The sequence below is a fragment of the Podarcis melisellensis genome (genome assembly GCF_964234715.1).
Source record: "Podarcis melisellensis genome assembly, chromosome: 8".
NCBI classification, from domain to species: domain Eukaryota; kingdom Metazoa; phylum Chordata; class Lepidosauria; order Squamata; family Lacertidae; genus Podarcis; species Podarcis melisellensis.
In genome coordinates, this window is record NC_138540.1 from 13,947,417 (window position 1) to 13,972,682 (window position 25,266).

General features: G+C 47.9%; 1 protein-coding gene across 1 annotated transcript in view; it reads left to right on the top strand.

Annotated features, from left to right (window-relative positions):
• Positions 1 to 5,674: 5,674 nt before the first annotated feature.
• TMCO4 (transmembrane and coiled-coil domains 4) overlaps positions 5,675 to 25,266 on the top strand; it is a 45,433-nt gene continuing 25,841 nt past the window's right edge. The window contains exons 1-6 of the mRNA XM_081923618.1: positions 5,675 to 5,993; positions 13,690 to 13,877; positions 16,050 to 16,224; positions 20,147 to 20,174; positions 21,856 to 21,991; positions 24,552 to 24,649. Of these exons, the coding sequence (XP_081779744.1) occupies positions 13,702 to 13,877; positions 16,050 to 16,224; positions 20,147 to 20,174; positions 21,856 to 21,991; positions 24,552 to 24,649 (613 nt within the window). The 5' untranslated portion in view covers positions 5,675 to 5,993; positions 13,690 to 13,701. The remainder of the gene's footprint in view (positions 5,994 to 13,689; positions 13,878 to 16,049; positions 16,225 to 20,146; positions 20,175 to 21,855; positions 21,992 to 24,551; positions 24,650 to 25,266) is intronic.

Sequence of the window (25,266 nt, forward strand, 5' to 3'; positions counted from 1 at the left end):
CAGCAGACTCATCTTACTTTCATATGGCCTTGTGTCTCCACCAATGCATGGTGTGTTTGTACTGTCTGGCCTTGAGACCGCTTGCATCCCCACTCTGTCGGGGACAGAGAAGATAGAGAGCCTACCGTGCTTTGATTTGGGGGTGCTCTTGTTTAGATGATACATTTGAAGCAGCAGCTCACAAATCTGGTCCACGGTGCACAATGCACCAAGATGCCATAGCTGACAAGTGTCCCTTATTTGAAGGGACAGCCCCTTATTCCAGCGCCATGTCCCGCTGCTGTCCCTTATTGATGGATGTCCCTTAAATGATGTCCCTTAAATTTCAAAGGAATCAGCTCCTCTCCCTCCCTCCCTGCCGGCCAGGGAGGAGGGAGGCTCCAACTGTGTTGCTTGGCTGTGTTGCTCACCCAATAAGGAGTCTAAGAATGACTGGGGGTGGAGCTTGCATGCCTTGTGTGTGGCTAGTTAATGCAAGTTGAGGGGGGTTTTGAATGCTGGGCACCATTTTGTTGCACGTGCTGCTGCAAACTTTGCAGTGCAAAGCCAGGCCAGGGAGCCATCTTAAGTTGAGGCTGCATAGGTCTTGTGGTGCCTGTGATTCAGATTCTATTGGTTACAAAGTTGGTTGGACAGTGTTCTTGAAGCTACCAGCATGAGTTTAACCAGACTGCAGGAGGACAGGAAGACTGGAGTGCCTGGAACAGGTGAGGCTGCAGGTCCCTTATTTTGGCTGCTGGTCCCTTATTTTCAAGGCTGCTGGTCCCTTATTTTCAAATCTGTAAGTTGACAGCTATGAGATGCTCATCCTCAGAAACAAACCAGCCTCTGGTGCAGCTATTTTAAAGCCAAGGTTTTGTGACCCAGGCCAATAATCTGCCCTCTGTTTTTTGAACCAGTTGAATTTCCCTGTTCTCCAAGGGCAGCCCCATGCTGAGTGCATTGCAGTAGCCCATCTTGCTGTGCCTTCGGCGGGGGCGGGTTGTATAGAACAAAATCTGAACTCCCCCACTTTTCTTTTTTCTTCTGCCTGACGTAGAAGGAGCAGCATGGGCTTTTGCAGAAACAGAGGCTGCATCTAGACACACCAAAGAAGCGTTTCAGTTACATGCGTTGTAAACTTTGTGCGAGAAATCAGGTTGGCAAAAGCGGAACCCCACAGCGCCATCTGGTGTCACGGTGTCATAATGCACGTACAACACATAGAAAGCGCTTTTTCTTTGCCAATGTAGCTGAGGCCAGAACCGTGTTCCTAGAACGGGAAGAGCAAGATTTCAAAGGCAGAATATTTGTTCTTTGGCAATTTGCATGGGCCGAAACCGGCGAAGGATTTGAGGAGGGGAGGGACTGATTAAGTTTGTTTTTAGAGGGGAACCTACCAAATCTGCACCTTCTGAAAGAATATGCAAAATGAAACACAACCACCCTTTGAAATTCGCACTTCTCTGATTTTTTTTGCAATGCAGTTCTCCCCTCAAGTAATTTGTACAAAAATACAGGTGTTGGTGTAAAGTGTGCATAAAAATGCACATTTAACTGAAAACAACACACACACACACACACACACACACACACACCACTGTATTAAGGAGAATCGCATAACAAAAGGTGGAGATCAATAGTTCCCAAAGTAGGCAATACTGTCTCCTGGGTGGGGGAATCACATGGGGGGGGGCAAGAAGATGGTGGGGGAGGCACTGGAGGTGTAAATGACCATCAGACTTTGAAAAACTGGTATCCCTACTCACTCATTCTATTGAATTATTAATTAAACTAAATAATTTTTATTGGAGTTTGAAAAAATGTTTCAATTTTATGGCGCCGTTATGATCCTTAGTGGATCATGCCAACCACTATTATAAATAATGCTCTTTATAGGATAGGGCAGGGAGGACTGGGGATAAGTTTATGGAACTGAGGAGTCAGACAGACCTGGAAAAGTTTGGGAACTGCTGCTGTAGATTAAGCAAAATCGCATGGGGGGGGGAATTGCACTCGTGCGGACAAATTTTCATGAGGTTCTTCCTTTTTTTTATTTTTTATTTTAAAAAATGAGGATTGCTGTAGAGATGTGGGGAGCTGAATATAAGGCCCTGGAAATGAGAAACAGAGAAAATTGGGATTGACAGGCCAGTCCATCCCTCCCTCCCACATGCATGGAGAAAAAAGAATCGGAATATGTCACAATGCAAAGCTTACTAAAAATAATAATAATAATAGGAAGACGACAGAGAGCTTTAGCTTCTGAAGAGGCAGGGAAGACTGGCAGCCGTGGGCGAGGATGGGTTTATCTCAAGAACAATAGGGGGTCCATTTTCACAGAGCTTTGCAGGCTTCAAAGGAGGAAGGACCTGTTACTCCGTCCAAAAAAAAGGGACAGGGCTAACTATCAGTTAAGCACCTGATTCCCTAGGACACAGAATCATAAAACGAGGAGCGATTCAGAAAACTGGCTTAGGTTTCTGAAGACCACATGCCAGCGATGGGCAGAGCCACAGCCAGAGCCGTCTTTCCCATAGGGTTTAGTGGGGTGTTGCGCCAGGCGCCGGCCTCTCAGGGGCGCCCTAGCGAGTGGGGGAGCTGCGCGGCTTTGCCGACGGCCTCCCCTTTACCCGAATGCCCGCCAGCTGCGCCCCATATGCCTGGCGGGAGGAGAGCGATCCCTGCAGAGGCTTAGGGTGGAAGCTGTGCCCCACCAACTATATGGCTGGCGGGCACACAGCTTCCATCCCAAGCCTCCGCAGGGATTGCTCTCCCGCAGTGGCATGGGGGAGAGTTGCGCACCCCCATGGCTGGCAGTGCGCAGCTTCGCCCCCCCAAAAAAATCCGCACTGGGGGGATATTTGCACCCTGGTGCCACATCTGCTAAAGACGGCTCTGGCCATAGCCAACAGTAGACGAAGCAACAAATGCAAATTTGGCCTCTATAGAGTAGCTTAAAAGGATGCAAGTGGCACTGTGGGTTAAACCCCAGAGCCTAGGACTTGCCGATCAGACTTGCGACGGGGTGAGCTCCTGTTGCTTGGTCCCAGCTCCTGCCAACCTAGCAGTTCGAAAGCACGTCAAAGTGCAAGTAGATAAATAGGTACTGCTCCGGCGGGAAGGTAAACGGCGTTTCCATGCGCTGCTCTGGTTCACCAGAAGCGGCTTAGTCATGCTGGCCACATGACTCAGAAGCTGTACGCCGGCTCCCTCGGCCAGTAAAGCGAGATGAGCGCCGCAACCCCAGAGTCGGTCACGACTGGACCTAACAGTCAGGGATCCCTTTACCTAAGTAGCTTAGTTTTGACACACACTTCTCTTATCCTCCAGGGAAGTGAGAGGCATGGTCAGAGATCATGCTTTTCAGCCAGGCATAAACACTCAAGGTGGGTGCAAAGCAGGGCTGGAAAGGGGCATGGCCTGGGAGGGTGGAGTATGTGGCATGGGAAGGCCCTGAGGGCCAAATGGAGAAGCGCAGAGGGCCACATTCAGCACCTATGCATGAGGTTCGCATTGCAACTGACTGGCAACAGCTCTCCAGGGTTTCAGATGGCGATGCCAGGAACTGAACCTGAGAGGTTCTACATGCAAAATAAAACCCCAAACCTTTCTGGTTTGGATTCTGGTGAGGTTTATAGACAGAAGAGTCTGTGAAGGGCCACATACCGTATTTTTCGCTCCATAAGACACACTTTTTTCTTCCTAAAAAGTAACGGGAAATGTCTGTGCGTTCTTATGGAGTGAATGTGTGGTCCCTGGAGCCGAATTGCCCAAGGGCGAGAAGCAGATCATGCTTCTTCTTTTTGTGAAAGAGGGAAGTGGGTGTTGAAACAAAGCCGTTGATCGTTTGCCGATCGGGGAGAGAGATAAGGGACGCTAGAGATAAAGGAGGCTGCCTGGGAGGGGGGAGGTAAAGACAGCAAACTTGCAAAGGGGGAAACAGAAAGACTAAAGCAATAAGGAGAGAAATTAGAAGAAAAGGAGGAGCAAAAAACTTCTCCGGCTAAGGAAAAGACACTAAGGCAAACAAGAGGGAAGGGAGTGTTGAAATGAAACAGCTGATTGGTGGGATCAGGAGAGAGATAAGGTGCGCTAGCGGAGGCTGCCTGGGAGGGGGGAGGTAAAACCCCATGGATCCGCAGGATTTTTACATTGGGTCACCCCAAATTCACAATCAGATCACATAGCATGTCCATGGCTACAGCCTGCACACAAAAAAATCACGCATCCACTGTTGCTGCGTGGGGCTGCAATGGTGCAAAAATGGGGTTACAAAGCACGGATCCACATGGATCCTCAGGATTTTTGCATTGGGTCACCCCAAATTCACCATCAGATCACATGTCTGTGGCCACAGCATGAAGCACAAAAAACATCCATCCATTGTTTTGTTCAGAATATTTTTTTTCTTGTTTTCCTCCTCTAAAAAAACTAGGTGTGTCTTATGGAGAGAGAAATACGGTATATAGGCAAGGTGACTATTTCTGCATTGGGAAAATGAGGAATTGCATCATGGGGGCTGGGCCGGCAGATTTGCACAGAAAGTTCCACACACTTCTTTATTTGCAGGTGAACAATTAAAAATAATTGTTGTGATTTAAATAGAAATGTATGCGACACATCTCACCGTGGTAGGGTGAGAATTTTTTTTAAAAGAAATCTGTCTGCCAGAGAAGAGCAATGCTGGCTAGGACAGACACACCTATGTGGGTTATTCCTGAGATATCTCCATATATTTATTATATGGGCACATCACAAACCCATCAGTGCCATTCTGGCATTCCTGCCCCTAGATTAACATCACCATCCTGTGCCAAACTTCAAGCCCAGAAAACACATGGAGGCCCCTCAAGCCTGTCTTACTGGGCCTGCTTTTGCTAGATGGTTGGTGTAATACATTATTATTATTATTATTATTATTATTATTATTATTATTATTATTATTACCCCTCCCTCTGCTGACATGTGGCCCCTGGAAGCTTCCCATGAAGAGAATGTGGCCCTCACTTTGAAAAAGGTTCCTCACTGCTGTTTTTAAAAGAGGGACCCCAGTTTATCCAGTTATTATCGGGTGGGGAAGGTCGTCTAAGTATCGAACCTTTTACTTGGAATCCAGTTAACGCAATAAATTGAAAAAGAAATCCCAGGAAAAGAACAGATTATTTGTTTCTTAAATTAAAAAATTAGGAAGAGAGAATGGGAAAATAATATAGAAGTCTTTCCTACTCTGAAGCACGATTAGGTTGTGATTTAACACTTACACAGCAATATTTATATTTATTAATGATTTATGGAAACGTAATGGCAATTCCCATAAACATATTAAACATGTATAGGGGCTATTAAATCATCTTTAGTGATGCATCGATGTAAAGGCATATTTTCACCATGCAGCTTATACTTTTGAAAAACACGCTATTACATTCAATAAGGAGGACTGTGCAACGTGTTAATCTGCAGATTACGGATTAAAATACATATGAATTAAAATATATATTTATTTGTATTATATATTTTAATATATTTATTTTTAAGATATATTTTTATTAAAATATATTTTTGTTTTTATTTCTCTAGTTAAAATATATTTTCCAAAAAACTTTTCCAAACTCTTGCAATCTTGGGCAACCCCCTCTGAGAATTCCCTTCCCCGAAATGAGAGGCAGGTTTTTGCCTTTTTTTGCATGCTCCGCCCACCCAAAAATGAAACTATCGGAAGGCAAAGTCAGCGCTTCCAAGTCTAGAGTCCAGATTTGAGAGCCTTTCTCCTTCCGTCCGCCGCTACGAAGTTTGCGCAGGCTCCCGCTACATCGCGGGCCGCTTACGCCAGCCTCCTGCCGGAACTGCATTCTCAGAGTAGCGCTCTGGCGCAGCTGTCGGCGTACGAGGGGCCTAAGCCGGCTTTTACAAGCCTCGGACTGGAGTGATCGCTCGGCCGGCGGACGTCGCGGGGAAGGCGGGGACGAGTCGGGAGTCCGGATGCGGCCGTTTTCCACCTCGAGGGCGGCCAGGTGGGGTTTCGAGGCAGAGGGGAGAGGATTTAGACGCGGGGTGGAGTGGGGGGAAACTTCCTTTTAAAAAAAATTAAGGGGTGGGGGCGTGGCTTTCTGCTGCCCCCTCCCAAAAAAGTTGGACTGTAGCAGACTTTCCCTCTCCCCAATATTAGGATGGATAAAGAAGGGGGAGTGCTAGTGGGTTTCAAACGGTATTTACCAATTGCATTTGGTGGGGCTTAAAAAAACAAAAAATACAATAATTTTGCTCCCTCCCCCCCCATTTTGCATCAATTTCAGGACATGCTAGTGTAAATGCAAAGGCATTCCTGTTCCCACCGACAGGGCTATTGGGTTGTTGTTGTTTTTATTATTATTATTATTATTATTATTATTATTATTATTATTATTTGTTTCGTGGTTTTGTATCTTGATTTTATTCTGCGAACCGTCCTGAGACCCCCTGGGTATAGGAAATAAGTAAAATAAAAATAAATAGTAAGAGGCTCCAGAAGTCAGCAGGTTGCTCCATGACCTTCTCTTTCCAACGCCTCCCCCCTATATATATATATATATATTTGCTTTACATTGGCTCAGGATTTCAGTGTTTGATCTAGGGAAGGGTTTGTACCAACACCTGACCAATGAGGAGTTTGTCAGCAAATGGCAGAAAACCATGGCTAGAAAAACCGCTTCTACCGTCTGTCACCCCCCCCCCAACTGTATTACCTGGGTTATGAAGGCACCCTAAAGATGTTAAAGCAAAGATTATGGGATAATGCACACAATGACTTGCGGAGATAATGCACACAGTGACTTGTGATCTCGATCACACGCAGTCTGTAGTCCGCTGGCAGTAGGAGTACAATATGGGCATGTCTTTAAGTTAGCATCTTACATTAAAAACCTGACAGTACCAAATTATCGAAGGCTTTTCACCAAAGCCAGACTTAACGTCTTTCCTTCTGCAGTGTTGGATGGCAGGTTGAGAGGAGTTCCCTACCAGGACAGACTTTGCTCGTGTGCTCAAGACATCGATTCTATAAAACATATTTTGCTGCACTGTGCAAAATATGAGCAAGAGGGCTGAACTGATATTACTCTTGCTGGTACCTTTCCCAGGAAAATCAGCGGCTCTCTATGTCAGGTTCTTATTGGAAGACCGGACAAACGCTAGAACATTAGCAGTGGCAAAGTTTTTATCAGTGTTTGCAAGAACCAATGATCCCTATCTTTTGAAGAAAATGCTTGTTTAACCTGGAGATAGGCTGTATGAATTGTGCATTGCTTTGTAACGATTTGTTGGGTCTCTGGACCATAATAAAGATTGATTGATTGATTGATTGATTGATTGATTGATATATACAGTGGTACCTCGGGTTACAGACGCTTCATGTTACAGACGCTTCAGGTTACAGACTCCGCTAACCCAGAAATAGTGCTTCAGGTTAAGAACTTTGCTTCAGGATGAGAACAGAAATCGTGGTTCAGCGGTGTGGCGGCAGCAGGAGGCCCCATTAGCTAAAGTGGTGCTTCAGGTTAAGAACAGTTTCAGGTTAAGAACGGACCTCCGGAACGAATTAAGTACTTAACCCGAGGTACCACTGTATATTAAACAAAAGCAATATGATGTGACTAGTCCCTATTGATCACTATATGGTGTCTGTAGCAAGCAAGCGCCTTCAATAATCACCCTTCCATTTTCTGCTGCGGACATGATGGACAGATGGGTGGCTCCAGACACAATGCCCCTCTTAAATCTTTTAAAAAATAAAACGAAGGCATGGATAGGACAGGATGATTCATGGACTGGGGGTGGGGGGTGGTATTGGCACACTTTTCACTGCTGAAAATAGGAGCGTGCTTTCAGTCACTGCTATTGTCATATGAAGAATAAATTCTTTAGAACCCCCACCCCCTAACCCCTTTTTACCTGCTATATAACTGAAATCCCACGTACAATTTTAAAGCCCTGTAATTAGAACTTCAGCTAAGATGTGTTCCGCCCTTTGGGGAATTGTACGTTTCTCCCACCCTACTCTGAACGTCACTGCTGCACCCCAGAGAAGACAATCTTAATAATAATAATAATAATTTTATTATTTATACCGCACCTATCTGGCCACTCTTCCTGCCTTAGCATACCCTCCAACATTTCTTCGATGAAAATAATGATAATTTTACTATTTATACCCAACACACTGGGCAGCTTCCAACACATATTAAAACATTTATTTTTTTAAAAAAAACACAACAACTTCCCTATACAGGATTGCCTTCAGATAGCTTTGGGGTCGGATAACTCCATACCCTCCAACATTCCTCCAATGAAAATAGTAGGGACTTCCTAAGGAAAAGTGGGACATTCCAGGATTCAGTCAGAAACCGGGATGGCTTCTCTAAATCAGGGACGTCCCTGGAAAATAGGGGCACTTGGAGGGTCTGTCCTAGATGCTGGTCCACGCTTTGCAATGGGCCACAGGCACAATCCCTTCCTGACACGGCTGGTCTTGGAGCTTAACCCCCTTTCTTCTTATGTCTAGACACCTTCACCTCCATGTATCTTTTTCATTTCGTTTGAAGGTGAAAGGAAAGCGTCAGTTTCCGCTGTGCCTGAACATAAGAAGCGCCTGTTGGATCAGGCCAATGGCCCATCTCGTCCAGCATCTTGTTCTCACAGTGACCAACCAGATGCCCATTATGGGAAACCCACAAGCAGGGCAAGAGCTCCCCCCCCCCCCCGGTCCTGTGGCTTCCAGCAATTGGTGTTTAGAATTTAGGGCCCTTCAGGATCTAACCTCCTTCCATCGGGCCTGTAAGATAGAGCTTTTCCGCCTGGCCTTTAATTTGAATTCAGCCTGATCTTTTATTTCCCTTCCCTTCTCTTCCCTCCACCTCCCCTTTTATGAAGATCACCCACTCTGAGACCCCACAGCTAATTCTCCCCTGACCTCCTCGCTGGCTCAAGTAGGACCAATTCAGCCAGCTAGCCCTGGGGATTATCTTTTTGATTTTTGAATTTTATTGTTACAGTGGTACCTCGGGTTAAGTACTTAATTCGTTCTGGAGGTCCGTTCTTAACTGTTCTTAACCTGAAGCACCACTTTAGCTAATGGGGCCTCCCGCTGCCGCCGCTCCGCAAAAGCACAATTTCTGTTCTCATCCTGAAGCAAAGTTCTTAACCTGAAGCACTATTTCTGGGTTAGCAGAGTCTGTAACCTGAAGCGTATGTAACCTGAAGCGTATGTAACCCGAGGTACCACTGTATTCATGTTTTTATGCTGTATTTTATGCTGCTTTTATAATTAAGTGTTTTAAAGTGTTTTAAATTTGTTGTTAGCCGCCCTGAGCCTGGTTTTTGAACCGGGAAGGGCGGGGTATAAAAAAAAAACCAAATTATTATTATTATTAGCATTGCTGCCTCTGACCGTGAAGGCAGAGCATAGCCATTGCAGCTAGTAGCCACTGTTGGCTTCTGGTTCGTGAAATTGTCCAGTACTCTTCAAAGCGCTCCTAGTTGGTGCCCACCCCTGCCTCCTGTGGGAGTGAGTTCCAGAGGCTAATCTTAAAGCAGGCATTTCCAAAGTCCGTTTCGAGGGGGGGCTAATCCGATTTAATCCGGCCCCTGTGGCAGTATATGTCCTGGGGTAAAATCCTAAAAAAAAAAAAGCAAGTTTGGGTTAAAATTGTAAAAAAAAGTTCAACAACTTTGGTCGGCCCTCACACATGTTCACTTCATCAAATCTGGCCCTCTTTGAAAAAAGTTTGGGCACCCCTTCCTTAAAGGATGGGAACAGATTTATTACCGCTAATCACGAGCAACCATGGGACATATTTCACGAGGTTATATGATTTCCTCCCCCCTTTTACAGTATCGCTACATTCCTCTTTCACTTCTCTTCTTCCTGGCCCCGATTCCGCCCCCACTAAAGAAATTCAAAATCACATGAGCAGCCTAAATAACAACAACAACAATTGCAAAAAACTCCCTCCAAGACAAACTAGGAAAGGCTGTAGCTTAGTTGGTAGGACAGCATTTCCCAGTACAGTGGCACCTCGGGTTACATATGCTACAGACTCCGCTAACCCAGAAATATTACCTTGGGTTAAGAACTTTGCTTCAGGATGAGAACAGAAATCGTGCTCTGGCGGCGCAGCGGCTGCCGGAGGCCCCATTAGCTAAAGTGGTGCTTCAGGTTAAGAACAGTTTCAGGTTAAGAACGGACCTCCGGAACGAATTAAGTACTTAACCTGAGGTACCACTGTAGTATGCTAATGTTCCCTACTTAAAACCCTGGAGAGCTGCTGCCATTCAGTGTAGGCAGTACTGACCTAGAAGGACCAAGACAGCTTTCAATGTTATTTCTGTGTTGCTAGGGTCAGCTAAATAGTGGCAGGGGACTTTTATTTGCCCACTCCCTGGGGGCTAAAAGGGCCTTTAATCTCAGTATTGCCCTTACAATGCTCGCCCGGAGGAAGGGGACAGAACTAGATTTTCTTTTGCTCTACCTGCCATTGGCTCTGGCGCCAACTCCAGCCACCCTGCCACCTGCCCAATGGGCACCAGCCACCACTTGGCGTTTGCCTCCCCCGCAACTCCAAATTTAAAAATCGAAATGATGTGACTAGTCCCTAGTGATCTGTAGTGCAGCTGCAAGGAAGCTCCTAGCTATTGCACATATTTCCCTCCGGTGATGTGATGAACAGGCCAAAGGGTTTATAATTTGCTTGGTTGAAAGGCAGGGGGGAAATACAGACCAGGGGAGGAACAGAGTTTTGCAGGCTATTGAAGTCAGTCTCAAGTCCTTGCACAATACTCCCTCTGTTTGGATTTGATGCCGTAAAGGGGTGTGTGTGTGTGTGTACACACAGGCGAGATTGCGGCACACCTTTTAATTTTTACTGTGGGCGACGTTTGCGTTATCAGGACGCAAAGCTGTCCTTCAGGCTAATGTCAAGAACTGGGAGGTTGTTAAAAAAGAAAAGAAGCGAATGAAAATAAACAAAATAGGAGCTTGCGGGATGCTCAAGGTCGCCTCTCTCCAGGAAGGTTGGTCTGTAAAAGGAGGCATACCTGGGCAGAGGAAGTGGACTTAGGAAGCTGTGTTATGCAGACTCAGACCATCGGTCCATATAGCACAGTACTGTCTCACAGTACTGACTGCTAGCAGCTCTCAAGACTTTCAGGCAGGAGCCTCTCCCAGCCTTACCTGGAGACGGAACCTGGGAGCTTCTGCATTAAGCTGTGCCCCTTCTCTCAAGACATAGGATGCTGTCTTAAACTGAGCAAACTTTTGGTCCATCTAGCTCAGTACTGCCTACACTGGCTGGCAGTGGCTCTCCAGAGTTTTAGATGTTTAAAAAGTTGATGCTAGTTTTTAGCCTACAGTTACTTTAACTTTTGGGACGCGGGTGGTGCTGTGGGTTAAACCACAGAGCCTAGGACTTGCTGATCAGAAGGTCGGCGGTTCGAATTCCCGCGACGGGGTGAGCTCCCGTTGCTCGGTCCCCGCTCCTTCCAACCTAGCAGTTCGAAAGCACGTCAAAGTACAAGTAGATAAAAAGGTACCGCTCCGACAGGAAGGTAAATGGCGCTTTCGTGCGCTGCTCTGGTTCGCCAGAAGCGGATTAGTCTTGCTGGTCACATGACCCGGAAGCTGAACGCCGGCTCCCTCAGCCAAATAAAGCAAAATGAGCGCACCAACCCCGGAGTCGGTCACGACTGGACCTAATGGTCAGGGGTCCCTTTACCTTTTACCTTACTTTAACTTTTTGGAAGGATTAAATTATTTTTGACTTTTCTTGCTGATAATGTTATTGTTTTATCGTTTTTGTAAACTTTTTTTTTTTGCAACTGTGTGGTGCATAATTTCTAAGAAATAATAATCTTTAATAACAACAACAACCTTACTCCCTGTTAAGAGGAGATGAGAGACTGAGCTGGGCTATGTAGGTTCCATGCTTTCAGTTTTAAAATGCTTTGCTTGCATGCTTCCTTGTCAGCCAAGACCCCTCTGAGCATCTTGTCTGGAATTCATAGATAGGGAGGGGGCCAACATCACTGCAGTCTTCATTTATTGGATCACGAACCTGTGCCACATCTGTCCGGCCGCTCTGCTCAGAGACCGCCACCAAGGATGAGCCAAACTGTAAAGTCACTGGTTCCGTCAAAACGCTCGAGCCATCAAGAAGCCTCTGCCAACATTCAATCAAAATCTGCTCTGCTATAATTATGAGATCTATGGTCTCGCCTACAACAAGTCTTTTTTTTTTTAAGGAAAATTGGTTTTGGGGGGGGGGGTTGAAGAGTTTTTAAAATTTCACTTTATAATGTATATAAAACAGAGAACAATTATGACAACAGATGGAAATGAACACACACAAAACAAATAGTACAGTTACATCCAGATCAAGTAAGAAAGTCCAGGTCATGAAAGGAAAAATAGTGAGATTAAAAGTCGTCTTCACATAAAGAAAGAATATTAGTGTGATTTGATTGTGAGATTTGCCGGGCTTGTGACGATGGCTGTCTTGGAATTGACAGTTCCACTATACGTGTAATAAAGGAATGTCCTTATCGAAATGTCAGCCAATGCGTAGTTTTCTCCATTGCAGCTATATGGAAGAAAGTTTATTGACAGCTTTAAAGCAATCAACGTAGTGCAAAACAGGCTCTGTAATCCCATGGCAGTTCTGGAGCACAGGGGCGCTTTTTGAGACTTCTGCAGCCCAGTGGGGACAGCACATTGGGTTTATGTTGAGGCAGATTTCAGTTCCACCAGCAAGACCCTGAAAAATGAATCTCATGTACAGATGGGCAGCACCTTTATCCCAGTAATATTAATATTCATAAAGGGGGCCCACAGCTTCTCAAATCCATCGGCCCGGTAGAGGTCTCTCTATGTATTAGGGTTGCCTCACCTCCAGGACTCTACCCATGGCATGGATAGAGAAAAGTTTTAGATACAGTTGTACCTTGGTTCTCGAACATCTTGGTGTTGTTGTTGTTTAGTCGTTTAGTTGTGTCCGACTCTTCGTGACCCCATGGACCAGAGCACGCCAGGCACTCCTGTCTTCCACTGCCTCCCGCAGTTTGGTCAAACTCATGCTGGTAGCTTCGAGAACACTGTCCAACCATCTCATCCTCTGCCATCCCCTTCTCCTTGTGCCCTCCATCTTTCCCAACATCAGGGTCTTTTCCAGGGAGTCTTCGCTTCTCATGAGGTGGCCAAAGTATTGGAGCCTCAGCTTCAGGATCTGTCCTTCCAGTGAGCACTCAGGGCTGATTTCCTTCAGAATGGAGAGGTTTGATCTTCTTGCAGTCCATGGGACTCTCAAGAGCCTCCTCTAGCACCATAATTCAAAAGCATCAATTATTTGGTGATCAGCCTTCTTTATGGTCCAGCTCTCACTTCCACACATCACTACTGGGAAAACCATAGTTTTAACTACCTTGGTACTCATACGTTTTGGCTCCTGAACGCCAAAAAACAAGAAGTAAGTGTTCACGTTTTTTGGAAGCCAAAGTTCCTGCAGCCAATCAGAAGCCACGCCTTGGTTTTTGAACGTTTTCGGAAGTCAAACGGACTTCTGGAACGGATTACATTCGAGAACCAAGGTACGACTGTACATTTGTGTGTGTGTGTGTGTGTGTGTGTGTGTGTGTGTATTCTCTTGCATGTTTATTCCCTGTACATATCTCTGGTTTCTGCAGCAGCTGGTGAAAATGGCAGCCAACCGCCAGCAGCGGTGGAGGCCCTGGGCAAGATTGGTGCAGCCACAGCTGGAAAAGGAGGAGGTGTCTGAATGCGTGGGCCGGCAGCTGGGCGATCCAGGGAAGTTTGCCTACGCGGCCCTCTGCGCTGTCTCTTTGGCATCATTGTTTCCCGAGGAAGAGGAAAGGTAGGCGCTCGAGCGAAGGAGAGAATGCAGGTTCTGCTCTGTTCTGTTCTCGTTCCTCCTGACGGCATGGAGGGAGATGATGGGAGTTGTAAGGTAAAGGGTAAATGGACCCCTGACGGTTAGGTCCAGTTGCGGACAACTCTGGGGTTGCAGCGCTCATCTCGCTTTATTGGCTGAGGGAGCCGGCGTACAGCTTCCGGGTCATGTGGCCAGCATGACTAAGCCGCTTCTGGCGAACCAGAGTAGCGCATGGAAATGCCGTTTACCTTCCCGCCAGAGTGGTACCTATTTATCTACTTGTACTTTGAGGTGCTTTCGAACTGCTAGGTTGGCAGGAGCAGGGACCGAGCAATGGGAGCTCACCCCCTCGCGGGGATTCGAACCGCCGACCTTCTGATCGGCAAGCTCTAGGCTCTGTGGTTTAACCCACAGCACCACCCGCGTCCCTGATGGGAGTTGTAGTCTGCAACTTAATGGAGGGCACCGTATTGGCTGCCCATGCTATAGGCTGGGGAGAAGCCCTACTCCGCCAGGAAGTTCCCCAAGGTGAACTTGAGGCTGTTGTTATCTCCGCACCTAACCTTTTTCGCAGGGTTGTGAAAATAATGAGGGGAGAAGGAGCTTTGGAGAAGAACAACTCAAATGATCGAGGAGATGGAGCGACTCCTTTGAGGAAAGGTTGCTTCCTCAAAGTCGCTTGCGGCTTTTTACTTAGAGAAAAGGTGACATGATAGAAGTTTGTAAAATTATGAAAGAAGAATGGCAGACAAAATTAATGGGCTAATGCAGAATTGGACAAAATGACAGGAAGGATTCGAAACCTTCGGGACCAGAAGATTGAAAGAAGTATATGAACTATTTGAAGAGCAGTTGTAACCAACAAATTACGCTACTAGGACTGCAAGAAGTTTTGTAAGGAGAAATATATGTGTTACAAAGTAGATAAAGAATAGAAACATTGGTTATGAGTTTTAAATGTAAAAGGGAAAGTAAGAAATGTATACTAAGAGATTAGATTGGAAAATTTTCAGACAGGACTGATGGAAGTCAAAAAATTGAATAAGTTGTAAAAGTATGTTTAATTACTGTTGAAAATGGTGTGTTAAAAAACTAATAAATTTATATATATATGTATATAAATATAAAAAAAGAAGTTTGTAAAATTATATGCATCATAGAAGCACTGGCTAGAGAGGAGCTTTTCTGCCTCTCTCTCGTATGACAAGAACTGGGGGCCGTCCAATGAAGCTTAGTGTTGGGAGATTCAGGACCAATGAAAGAAAACCCTTCCTCACATAGCAAAGAGTTAAACTGTGGAACTCCCTGCCACAGGAAGCAGCGATGGCCACCAGCTTAGATGAATCATAGACTCATAGGATTGGAGAGTTGGAAGGGATCCCTGCAGTGCAGGAACCTCGACTGAAACATCCGTGACAGATGGCCGTCCAACCTCTGGTTAAAAACCTCAAAGCAAGGAGGATCCATCTCCCAAGGGAGTCCATTCCACTTGACAAACAGCTCCTGCTGTCGGAAAGTCCTTCCTGAAGTCTAGCCGGAATCTCCTTTCTTGTAACTTGAGGCCATTGGTTTGAGTCCTACCCTACAGAGCAGGGGTCTTAAAAGAAGATTAATGGAGGTCTATCAATGGACGCGGGTGGCGCTGTGGGTTAAAGCCTCAGTGCCTAGGGCTTGCCGATCGAAAGGTCGGCGGTTCGAATCCCCGCGGCGGGGTGCGCTCCCGTTGCTCGGTCCCAGCGCCTGCCAACCTAGCAGTTCGAAAGCACCCTCGGGTGCAAGTAGATAAATAGGGACCACTTTCTAGCGGGAAGGTAAACGGCGTTTCCGTGTGCAGCTCTGGCTTGCCAGAGCAGCGATGTCACGCTGGCCACGTGACCCGGAAGTGTCTTCGGACAGCGCTGGCCCCTGGCCTCTTGAGTGAGATGGGCGCACAACCCCAGAGTCTGGCAAGACTGGCCCGTACGGGCAGGGGTACCTTTACCTTTACCTTTATCAATGGTTACTAGCCAGGATGGCATTTGCTCTGCTCTGCAGTCAGAGACAATGCTGTTTCTGAATACCAGCTGTTGGAAAGGGCAGGAGGGGAGAGTCGCTTTTGTGCTTGGGCCCTGCTTGCTTACCATCTTTGTCTTATTTGTTGTGTATCTTTTGAAGGCCGTACAGGACGGGTTTTGTGGAGAGGCTGGTGGAATGGCTGCAGCTTTCAGATGCCGTCCTCCCTGCCATGCTGGCGTTTGTCGGTGGTCTGGGGGGCGAAGGGACGGAGACCTTTGCGCAGATCCTCTTGAAGGAGCCGCTCATGAAAGACGAACCCAGCATCATCACACAGGTAGGTTCTGTTGGCACCAGCCAGCAGCCGGGTGAACTCTGGTCTCCCTTGGAACAGCATCAAACAGCGACACAATCCTCAGATACCTTTAGAGACTTGGCACGCTCTATCAGCAGAGTGAATAAATCTTCTCACAACGGAAGTGGCCGGACAGAGACATGTGTAAGCATTATTTACAGGCGTTTATTCAGCATAGTTGAAAAACATGTCTGCTTCCCTTTGTGTCCAAGCAAACAGCAGATAAAGCAAAAGCAATATACAAACGGAAGTTCCCAGCAAGCCTGTGCTGGAAGTAAACAGGCATGCGACACACAACAGTCATGCCTGTTCCGTTTAAGGTGGAATGGAACTATATCCTAACAGGTTCGACTCCATCACCATATCCACATTCTCTGCTTAGCACCACTGTGAAGAAGTCGAGAAAAGGTTATAATGCTTTGGCAAAAATTTGCTGCCGCTGAGCCAGACTTAAGCAGAAGGTTCTCTGGTGCAGATCCTCCACCTACTTGCTCTTTAGTAATCTGCAGACAAGTTGCTACAGTGGTGCCCCGCAAGACGAATGCCTCGCAAGACGGAAAACTCGCTAGACGAAAGAGTTTTCCATTTTGGAGGTGCTTCGCAAAACGAATTTCCTATGGGCTTGCTTCACAAGACAAAAATGTCTTGCGAGTTCCTGCGGGGTTTTTTCCCTCCCCCCCTTTTTCTAAGCCGCTTATCCGCTAAGCTGATAAGCCGCTAAAAGCCACTAATAGCGCTAATCTACTAAGCCGTCAATGGGCTTGCTTCGGAAGACGAAAAAACCGCTAGACGAAGAGACTCGCAGAACGGATTCTTTTCGTCTTGCAAGGCAGCACTGTATGCTTTTTAAATAGAAAGAAAGCGAGAAGGAAAAAATATTTAGTTTTCCAGCTATACACAGTTGATTTTATTCGAGATGGACCTCTGTGAACTTTTAGTAATGTAGCTTCTGACCTCTTGTTAGAAAAAGCTGGCTTTCCCCCAAAATAACTTAAGACTAACAATGCATAAGCCAAGTGGTTGCTTAGCTTGTTTCTGAACTCCTCCGAATAGTCCCCTCTGATGATGATGATGGTGGTGGTGATTTATTTATACCCCGCCCACCTGGCTGGGTTTCCCCAGCCACTCTATGCGGCTACCAACCAAATATTAAAAACAATACAGCATTAAACATTAAAAACTTCCCTAAACAGGGCTGCTATCAGATGTCTTTTGAAAGTAAGATACTGTAGTTGTTTATTTCCTTGGCATCTGATGGGAGGGCGTTCTACAGGGCAGGTGCCACTACCGAGAAGGCCCTCTGCCTGGTTCCCTGTAACCTCACTTCTCACAGTGCGGAAACCACCAGAAGGCCCTCGGAGCTGGACTTTGGTGTCTGGGCTGGTTGATGGGGGTGGAGACGCTACTTCAGGTATACTGAGCCGAGGCCATTTAGAACTTTAAAGGCCAGCACCAACACTTTGAATTGTGCTCGGCAACATACTGGGGGCCAATGTAGGTCTTTCAAGACTGGTGTTATGTGGTCTTGGCGGCCGCTCCCAGTCACCAGTCTAGCTGCTGCATTCTGGATTACAGTGGTACCTCGCAAGACGAACGCCTCACAAGACGGAAAACCCGCTAGACAAAAGGGTTTTCCGTTTTGGAGGCGCGTCGCAAGACGAATTTCCCTATGGGCTTGCTTCGCAAGACGACAGCCCATAGGGAAATCTCCGGGACAGTGGGGAAGCGCAGCGCGTCTTCCCCGCTGTCCTCGGACCTCCTCCGAAGCCTGGCGGCGGGGCGGGGACACCTCCTCCCGCCGCCGGGCTTCGGAAGGATGCCCCGATGCCGGGCGGCGGGGCGGGAAATCCTCCCTCCGCCGCCCGGCATCGGAACGATGCCCCGATGCCGGGCGGCGAGGCGGGAACGCCTCCCCCCGCCGCCCGGCTTCGGGGCAGGAAAGCCTCCCCCCGCCGCCTGGCATCGGAACGATGTCCCGAAGCCGAGCGGCGGGGCGGGAAAGCCTCCCCCCGCCGCCCGGCATCGGGGCATCGTTCCGATGCCGGACGGCGGGGCAGGAACGCCTCCCCTGCTGCCCAGCTTCGGGGCATCGTCCCGATGCCGGGCGGCGGGGCGAGAAAGCCTCCCCCCGCTGCCCGGCATCGGAACGATGTCCCGAAGCTGGGCGGTGGGGCGGGAAAGCCTCCCCCCACCGCCCGGCTTCGGTGCATCGTCCCGATGCCGGGTGGCGGGGCAGGAACGCCTCCCCCCGCCGCCCGGCTTCGGGGCATCGTCCCGATGCCAGGCGGCGGGGCGAGAAAGCCTCCCGCCGCCGCCCGGCATCGGAACGATGTCCCGAAGCTGGGCGGCGGGGCGGGAAAGCCTCCCCCCGCCGCCCGGCTTCGGGGCATCGTCCGGATGTCGGGCGGCGGGGCAGGAACGCCTCCCCCCGCCGCCCGGCTTCGGGGCATCGTCCCGATGCCGGGCGGCGGGGCGAGAAAGCCTCCCCCCGCCGCCCAGCATCAGAACGATGTCCCGAAGCTGGGCGGCGGGGTGGGAAAGCCTCCCCCCGCCGCCCGGCTTCGGGGCATCGTCCCGATGCCGGGCGGCGGGGCAGGAACGCCTCCCCCCGCCGCCCGGCTTTGGGGCATCATCCCGATGCCGGGCGGCGGGGCGAGAAAGCCTCCTCCCGAAGCCGGGCGGCGGGGCGGGAAAGCCTCCCCCCGCCGCCCGGCTTCGGAACGATGTCCCGAAGCCGGGCGGCGGGGCCGCGAAGCCTGGGCGCGCTGGCAACTCTCCGCAAGGAGCGCTCCCGCTGCTTGCGGAGAGGTCCGCGAAGCCTGTCCTGGACCTCTTCTGAAGGCAGGCGGGGGGCAAAAGTCTTTGTCCCCCCTGCCTGCCTTCCCAGGGGCTTTTAAATCGCCCCGGACAGCGGAGAAGTCCTCCGCTGTCCCGGGCGATTTTAAAATGCCGCCCACCAGAAGAGGTCGGGGGAAGGCGGTTTCCATAGGAACGCATTAATTGATTTTCAATGCATTCCTATGGAAAACCGTGCATCGCAAGACGAAAAACTCGCAAGACGAAGAGACTTGCGGAACGAATTAATTTCGTCTTGCGAGGCACCACTGTAGTTGCAGTTTTGAGTCACCTTCAAAGGTAGCCCCACGTAGAGCGCATTGCAGTGGTCCAAGCTGGAGATAACTAGCGCATGCACCATTGAGCTGCTGTTTTGTCCTGAGCTACCACAGATTTCAGATTTTCCACCTTCAATGGATCCTTTCGGTATTCATAGCTGTCAACATTTCCCTTTTTTTAAGGGAAACTCCCTTATTCCAAATAGGATTCCTCGCAAGAAAAAGGAAAAGTTGACAGCTATGCCACTGATATGCCAAGGAGGTCGGATCAGGCCAATGACCCATTCAGGCCAGCATCCTGTTCTCACAGTGGCTAATCAGATGCCCAACAGGAAGCCCCACAGCAGGACTCGAACACAGCACATGTGGTTCTCAGCAACTCGCAGTCAGAGGCAGGATATTGCCATTGTGGCTAGTGGCCTTCTCTTCCATGGATTTGCCCAGTCCTCTTTTAAAACCATGGAAATTGGTGGCCATCACCACCTCCTATGGAAGCAAGTTTTAACTCTGCAAAGAAGGACTTTAGCATCCGCCGACCCTAAGTTAGCCTAGCCTGAACGAGAATAAAGTCGCACACAACCTTCTTTTTTCATTTTATTTTGCGTGCTCCCACATTCTCAGAGAAGGGATTAGCTGTGGGTTGCAGGGGCTATGGCTAACTATGCAGCACATCAGTGCCAAAGATCATTTTAAATTAAGACTTCTGTGCATGTTCAGAAGCCTGCACTTAAAGGGCTTCCCTTTTTAATATGTTCTCATCATTCTTCCCCCCCACCCTCTTCTCTTTCTAGGATCTTGTGTCCTTCTCTCTCAAGGACGGTAAGTGAGATTTGAGGGCCCCTTTCTCCTCTGAGTTGTTATCAAAAATGTAAAACTGTTAAGCGGACAACAGTCTTGGAAATGATTTCATGGAAATGTGGTGTGATTTCATGTGGCTTATTGCGTTTCTATCCCACCTTTTCCACCAAGGAGCTCAAAACTGGCATACGTGGTTCCCCCCACTCATTTAATCCCCACAGCAACCCTGTGAGGTAGGTTAGGCTGAAAGACAGTGACTGGCCCAAGGTGGGAGGGCTTTGAACCCTGGCCTCTCCCAGGCCCTAGTCCGACACTCTAAACCAGGCATAGGCAAACTCGGCCCTCCAGATGTTTTTGAGACTACAATTCCCATCATCCCTGACCACTGGTCCTGTTAGCTAGGGATGATGGGAGTTGTAGTCCCAAAACATCTGGAGGGCCGAGTTTGCCTATGCGTCCTCTAAACCAATGGTTCCCAAAGTGGGGATTAACTAGGGGGCAATAAGGATTACCTCGGCAGTCAGGCGGCTGTTTATTTTCTTGACATCTGATGGGAGGGCATTCCACAGGGTGGGCGTGGCTACTGAGTAGGCCCCCTGCCTTAAATAGTTTCAATTGGATTTGAATGTGCAATGAATTGTTATTGTTTTGAAGTTCTTCCTCAGTGGCTTGTGCAAACTGCTGTTCTGAATAATGCTTTTTTTTTAAGGATGGGGTAGGGGGCACTGGGGGTGAGTTTATGGAACCAAGAGGGTGGCGGCCTGAAAATCTTTATGAAGTGCTGGCCTAACCACTGTACTGCACTGGCTCTCTGCTGGTTCTTTGTCCTAGCTTAAATGTCCAGGAACAAACAGGACTTGGTTTGCCCCAGGGGCCGAAGGCTGTCCACTATGGCCTTAGACAAAAGACTGGGTGGGTTAAACCTGTGTAAGTATGGCGTTCTGGTAACAGTTCATTGGGGAAATTTCATCATGCCATCCCGTCGAATGGAAAGTGATGGGAATTATAGGGACAGAACTACCTAAACTGTATAGAAACTTATTAATGTATTCTACTACAACGGCCAGAACATACAGGCATATTAAACACATAAAACATTATATACAATTAATGGAAAATGGTGTTCAAAATAACTTTTATTTAAAAAAAGCCCAGAACCTTTTCTTTTGGGAATTATAGGGACAGAACTACCTAAATGGTATAGAAATTTATTCATTTATGCTACTACAGCAGCAAGAATGTTACTTGCCCCAAAGTGGAAAGAAGCAGAAGACCCAGCAAAGGAAGAATGGATACAAAAACTTAAGGAATATGCAGAAATGGCGAAACTTACCGAAATAATAAGAAATCAAGATAACATTTTTTTTTAAATAAAAGAATGGAAATGGTTTATTGAATATTTACAGATAAATTGTAAAGAGATAAGAGCATTGGCAGGTTTATTGTAATAAACTGCAGTTTTATAAGAGTACATATTTAAAGAAGATGAATAAATGAGCAAATTACTTTAATTTGGATATGCAGAAGATATTAAAAACAAATCTAAGGAACCGCAGAAAGAGGGGGAAGGAGGTCAAGTTTTGAAATGTTGTAATGATTGTAAAATTAGTGAAAAATCTGAAAAGCATAAATGAAATTTAAGGGGGGGAAAGACACTGACCGGCCGCGTTTGGTGGCCTTTGGCTCTTTCCTTGCCTTCCAGGTGCCTACGACGCCCGGGCAAGGGTGCTCCTCTCCCATATCACCTGGCTGCTGAGGATTCCCCCAGCAGAACTGGAAGCTTCGGAGGAGCGTCTTCTTGAGTGCCTGAAAGAGGAGGAAGAGGAGGAGGAATCTGAGTAAGGCTGTTTCCCCAGAGATGCTTTCATGTTGTTGTTGTTGTTTAGTCATTTAGTCGCGTCTGACTCTTCGTGACCCCCTGGACCAGAGCATGCCAGGCACTCCTGTCTTCCACTGCCTCCCACAGTTTGGTCAAACTCATGTTGGTAGCTTCAAGAACACTGTCCAACCATCTCGTCCTCTGTCGTCCCCTTCTCCTTGTGCCCTCCATCTTTCCCAACATCAGGGTCTTTTCCAGGGAGTCTTCTCTTCTCATGAGGTGGCCAAAGTATTGGAGCCTCAGCTTCAGGATCTGTCCTTCCAGTGAGCACTCAGGGCTGATTTCCTTCAGAATGGAGAGGTTTGATCTTCTTGCAGTCCATGGGACTCTCAAGAGTCTCCTCCAGCACCATAATTCAAAAGCATCAATTCTTCAACAATCAGCCTTCTTGATGGTCCAGCTCTCACTTCCATACATCACTACTGAGAAAACCATAGCTTTAACTATGTGGACCTTTGTTGGCAAGGTGATGTCTCTGCTTTTTAAGATGCTGTCTAGGTTTGCCATCGCTTTTCTCCCAAGAAGCAGGCGTCTTTTAATTTCGTGGCTGCTGTCACCATCTGCAGTGATCATTGAGCCCAAGAAAGTAAAATCTCTCACTGCCTCCATTTCTTCCCCTTCTAGATGCCTTCATAGAACCATAGAATCGTAGCGCTGGAAGGGACCCCATGGGTTAGAGTCCAGCCACCCCCTGCATTGCAGGAATCTCAACAAAAGCATCCATGACATCTCCTCTCCTTATCCAACCTCTCTTTAAAGACCTCTGAGGAAGGAGACTTCTTTTGTAAGAACATACAAAGAGCCCTGCAAGGAATCAGGCCAGTGGACGATCTAGTCCAGCATCCTCTTCTCCCAGGGGCCAAGCAAATGTCCCACTTGGAAAGCCCACAAGTAGGGATCACGCCCCAAGAACCCTCTCCCCTCCTGTGGCTTCCAGCAACTACCGTATTTTTCGCCCTATAGGACGCACTTTTCCCCCTCCAAAAATGAAGGCGAGATCTGTGTGCGTCCTATGGGGCGAATGCAGGCTTTCGCTGAAGCTTGGAGAGCGAGAGGGGTCGGTGTGCACCAACCCCTCTCGCTCTCCAGGCTTCAGAAAGCTATCAGCAAGCCTGGGGAGCACGCGGGAGTTCCCGCAGGGCTCCCTAGGCTGCGGATAGCAGCCTGCTGCATGGAGCGCGGGGAGCACTGAAGCAGAGTGCCCCGTGCTTCGGAAAGACATTGGGCAACCCCACAAGCTCGGGGGACAGTGGGGAGGCACAGCGCCACCATCCTGCTGTTCCCCGACCTGGTTTGGATTCCCCAAACTGGTTTTGGGGGGGAAATAAAGGATAATTTTTTTCCCTTTATTTCCCCCCCCCCAAAACTAGGTGCGTCCTATGGGCCAGTGCGTCCTATGGAACGAAAAATACGGTAGTATTCAGAAGCATTGCTGCCTCCAGCTGTGTAGAGGCAGAGCGTGGCCATTGTGGCTAGTAGCCATTAAAAAACAAACAATCCACAACGTTTACGTCCTCATGCTGGGAAGGGTTTTAAGAACCCCTTTGCCACAGGTGTCCTTGAAACCTTGAGCAATTGCAGGTCTGGTCCCTATGAAAAATCAGCTGCCAGCCAGAGGTGCAGGGTTGTTCCCTTAAACAAATACTTTTAAGCTGCTGTTATTGGACTTCTGGGAAATTGCCTGTGTACATATTTTAATAGCTGCTGTTTTCACTACACAAGCTGCCAAATCGCTAGGAAGGATTTTCAAGGTAAGCGTTGCCAGTACTGTTCTTTTATTACCATTATAATTTCTGGTTCTGTTTTCAGCCATAAAAAGTAAGCAGCAGTATTATTATTATTATTATTATTAATTATTATTATGCCCTATCTTTCCCCCCAGATTACACAAGTTAAAGCCACACAGATTAAACTCAGGTTGCTAAAAATACATAATAAAGGTAAAGGGACCCCTGACCATTAGGTCCAGTCGTGGCCGACTCTGGGGTTGCGGCACTCATCTCGCTTTACTGGCCGAGGGAGCCGGCGTACAGCTTCCGGGTCATGTGGCCAGCATGACTAAGCCGCTTCTGGCGAACCAGAGCAGCGCACGGAAACGCCGTTTACTTATTTATCTACTTGCACTTTGACATCCTTTCGAACTGCTAGGTTGGCAGGAGCTGGGACCAAACAGCGGGAGTTCACCCCGTCGCGAGGATTCGAACCGCCGACCTTCTGATCGGCAAATGCTAGGCTCTGCGGTTTAACCCACAGCACCACCCGCGTCCCTAAAAAATACATAATAGATAATAGTTAAAAAGCAATCCAGTTCTAATAGAATTGAAACAATATAAAAAAACCAAGTGTGTTGAAATACAGAGGGCAAAAGCACAATGAAAGCCCTTTTCTTAAGAGAAGGGGGGGGACCAGTTTGCAAAGGTGCCGAAAAGAGTTCAGTGAAGGGGCCTGCCTCTTATTAATAGGCAGGGAGTTCCAAAGTGTAGGTAGACTCTCACGCTCACCTCTTCTGCCACCTCCAGGACGGCTGCAGCTGCGCGGAAGAAGAAAGAGAAAAACAGGAGGTTGAAGAGGTACCTGTTGATCGGCTTGGCGACTGTTGGTGGGGGGACAGTAATAGGTGAGTGACACCGCGCCCCCATCTGTTGTCCGTGCCAGCTAGGGGCAGCCGGCTTCTAACCTTCGTGTGACCCACTTGCTCCTCCAGACCCAGTCTTGTTAACCTGTGGCCCTCCAGATATTGATGGACTCCAGCTCCCACCAGTCCCCTTTTGGCAGCATGGCTAATAGTTAGGGGTGATGGGAACCATCGCTCAGCAGCATGCCTGGGCCAAATGTTCCCTGTCCCTGCATTGAAAGAAGGCAGAGTTACGATGGAGTTACTACAAAAAAAAAATCCTTCCAGTAGCACCTTAAAGACCAACTAAGTCAGTTCTTGGTATGAGCTTTCGTGTGCATGCACACTTCTTCAGATAAGTTACTATTTATTAAATATGTTTATTGTCCTGGCCTATGCCCACAGGTTTCAGGGCGGTTACAATATGAAATCACACCTTTTTATCAATTCATTATTAATCATTTCCCAATACTCTTTCCCCCTTTTACAAGTCCACCACATATGAAAGAACGTTCCCTCAAACTCTTTGCATCTCCAGCACATATCTGATTCAGTCTTACACATCTTAGCAAGCCCACTCAGAATTAAATACCGTATTTTTCACTCTATAGGACGCACCG